The sequence below is a fragment of the Hippocampus comes genome, unplaced genomic scaffold, assembly GCF_001891065.2.
Source record: "Hippocampus comes isolate QL1 unplaced genomic scaffold, H_comes_QL1_v1.1 scaffold248, whole genome shotgun sequence".
NCBI lineage: Eukaryota > Metazoa > Chordata > Actinopteri > Syngnathiformes > Syngnathidae > Hippocampus > Hippocampus comes.
In genome coordinates, this window is record NW_017806277.1 from 743,735 (window position 1) to 746,298 (window position 2,564).

At 49.3% G+C, this 2,564-nt stretch overlaps 1 protein-coding gene across 1 annotated transcript; it reads left to right on the plus strand.

The window, feature by feature from the left end:
• Window positions 1-476: 476 nt before the first annotated feature.
• Window positions 477-2,564, plus strand: LOC109507956 (uncharacterized; the record flags this gene model as incomplete). The annotated part of the gene is made up of 1 exon (XM_019857709.1): window positions 477-2,564. A coding segment is annotated over exon 1 (2,088 nt), but the record flags the coding sequence as incomplete, so codon positions are not given.

Below are 2,564 nucleotides of genomic sequence, written 5' to 3' on the forward strand. Positions count from 1 at the left end.
ATATATATGTGTGTGTGTGTGTGTGTGTGTGTGTAACGGAGTGATATATTGTGTTTATTAAATTACCGTGCAAGTGACGCAACAGCGCACAGGATGGCACCAGCTTCCCGCCATAGTTCAGGCAGAGCTGCCAGGGAAGTCACATGCTATGTCCGACACCAAACGTGACTTCACCATTCCCTGCCATAGTGTGTTTCAGTAATAAATAAAGAGAGAAAAGCCACACTCCACGCGTCTGGTTTTATTGAGGCGGCAGCGACGTGGAGCTTGAGAACATCACACTTGTGAGCCCCGTCACATTGGTGCCGTGACCCGTCAATCACAAGTTGACTCTCCACTTCGGACCGGGACCACGACGCTGTGCCGCTTCATCATATCACTAGGTGGACAGTGTGTGCTCATGTTCTGCAATTAGTGTGTGTACTTTTCTGCATTTTTTTTCTCTTCCTTTGGTGTTTTTTTTGTGAAGTCTCAGGATGAGCTCCTTGCAAGGAACATTTAGCACGCCTTTGAATAGGTGTGTTGGTAGAGGTAGAGGGATCCCGACCGTGTTACAGTTTAGTACTCCTGTACAGAGTGATGTAGTCCATGCAGAGGGGAATGGGCAGGTTCTAGCTGAGGCCACTTCAGTTAGTGGGGACAGAGTTCCTTCCCAGACTCAGTGCAGTGTACCTATGACGAGCACACAGACTACTGATGTACCGGCAACAGATCCCTTTCTCCAGTCACCTGACATAGTTGGTCAGATGAGTACCATGATAAGACATGTTGGCCAGCAGCTGGCAGATAGCATTGTTGCACATCTTAGCCCAACACATAACGTTGCCACGCATGACAATTCAGTGTTCCATGACACGGCCGTTAACACATCCACACAAAGTAGTGACTCATCACAAGTTCTGCTAGTTCCACACAGGAAAGTTCGGGAACCTCCAGCTTTCAAGGGGGATCACACTGATACAGTTAATGTGCATGAATGGGAAGACCTCATGAGGAACCACATGAGGAGAGCAACTGTAGCTCCTGAGCATCAGGCAGAGGAAATCCTTATGGACCTCAGGGGTAGAGCTAAAGGTGTAAAAGTTAGTGCAAGGAACAGTGCAGTTGATGTTACCCGGAACCCAGATGCCATCTATGGCCTTCTTCGTAAACATTTTGCGGCTGTCCCTTGTTCACCTCTCCCCCTAGCAGACTTTTACACTACGCTCCCTGAGTTTAATGAGGACGCATATGACTATTGGTTGAGGATTAATAATGCAGCTGAGTCGAGCTGTGTGCTTATGTTGTTGAGGCACTGGAAGAAGTTGAAAGTTCATGATGGGACTCTATACAGAGTAAGGAAAGATCGCCACATGAACCGTAGAGTCTTTCAGTTTGTCATACCTGGGTCTCTGAAGCATCAAGTTCTACATGGTGTTCATGACGCAGCTGGTCATCAGGGCTGTTCAAGGACGCTCTCTCTGGCTAGTGAAAGGTTCTTTTGGACTGGGATGGAAAAAGATATCACGAAGCATGTAAGGCAATGCCAGAGATGCATCTTGGGTAAGACCCCTGAGCCGAATGCCCGGGCACCCCTGGAGAACATCCGCACTTCCTCTCCAATGGAACTAGTGTGCATCGATTTCTGGACAGCAGAATCGGGTGACAAGAAAACCACTGATGTCCTTGTTGTGACAGACCATTTCTCAAAGTTGGCCCTTGCCTTCCCCTGCAGGAACCAGTCAGCAAAGCAAGTTGCCCGTTGCCTGTGGGACAAATTTTTCTGCATTTATGGGTTCCCCAAAAGGATCCATTCGGATCAGGGAGCTAACTTTGAGAGTAGACTCATCAAGGATCTTCTCGAGATGGCGGGGGTGCACAAGTCCCACACGACGCCGTATCACCCCATGGGTAATGGTATTGCGGAAAGGTTCAACCGGACTCTTGGAGGCATGATCAGAACACTTCCCCCGAAGTCCAGGTCCAAATGGCCACAGATGTTGAACATGCTGACTCTCTGCTATAACTGCACAGTGCTTGAGACCACGGGCTTTGCACCGTTCTACTTGATATTTGGACGTGTCCCTCGCTTGCCTGTTGACATTATGTTCCATCATGTCTTGGAGAATGCAAATGTTGTTAGTCACGATGAGTTTGTGAGCAACTTGAAGAAAGATCTCTCTGAGGCCGCACAGATTGCTCAACAGCATGCAGTCAAGGAACAGACCCGTCACGCCCAGATCTACAACCGCAAAGTCAAGGGCTCGCCATTAGCTGTAGGTGACAGAGTGCTGCTAGCCAATCGAGGTGAGAAGGGCAAGAGGAAAGTTGCGGATCGTTGGGACTCGACCCCTTATGATGTAGTGTCTGTGAGGCCATCGATCAATGTGTACAGGATCCGGGACGGTGCCACGGGCAGAGAAAAGGTCGTGCACAGGAACTTACTACTCCCGGTTGACTTCTTGACGTTCTCAGGCCAGATGGAGCACGGGTCATGTTCAGATGCGTCAGAAATGGATGCACGTTGTGGGAGTGACAAGAGCTCAGTTTTTGATGATCAGGAGGACGCTCAGCTGCGCACTGAG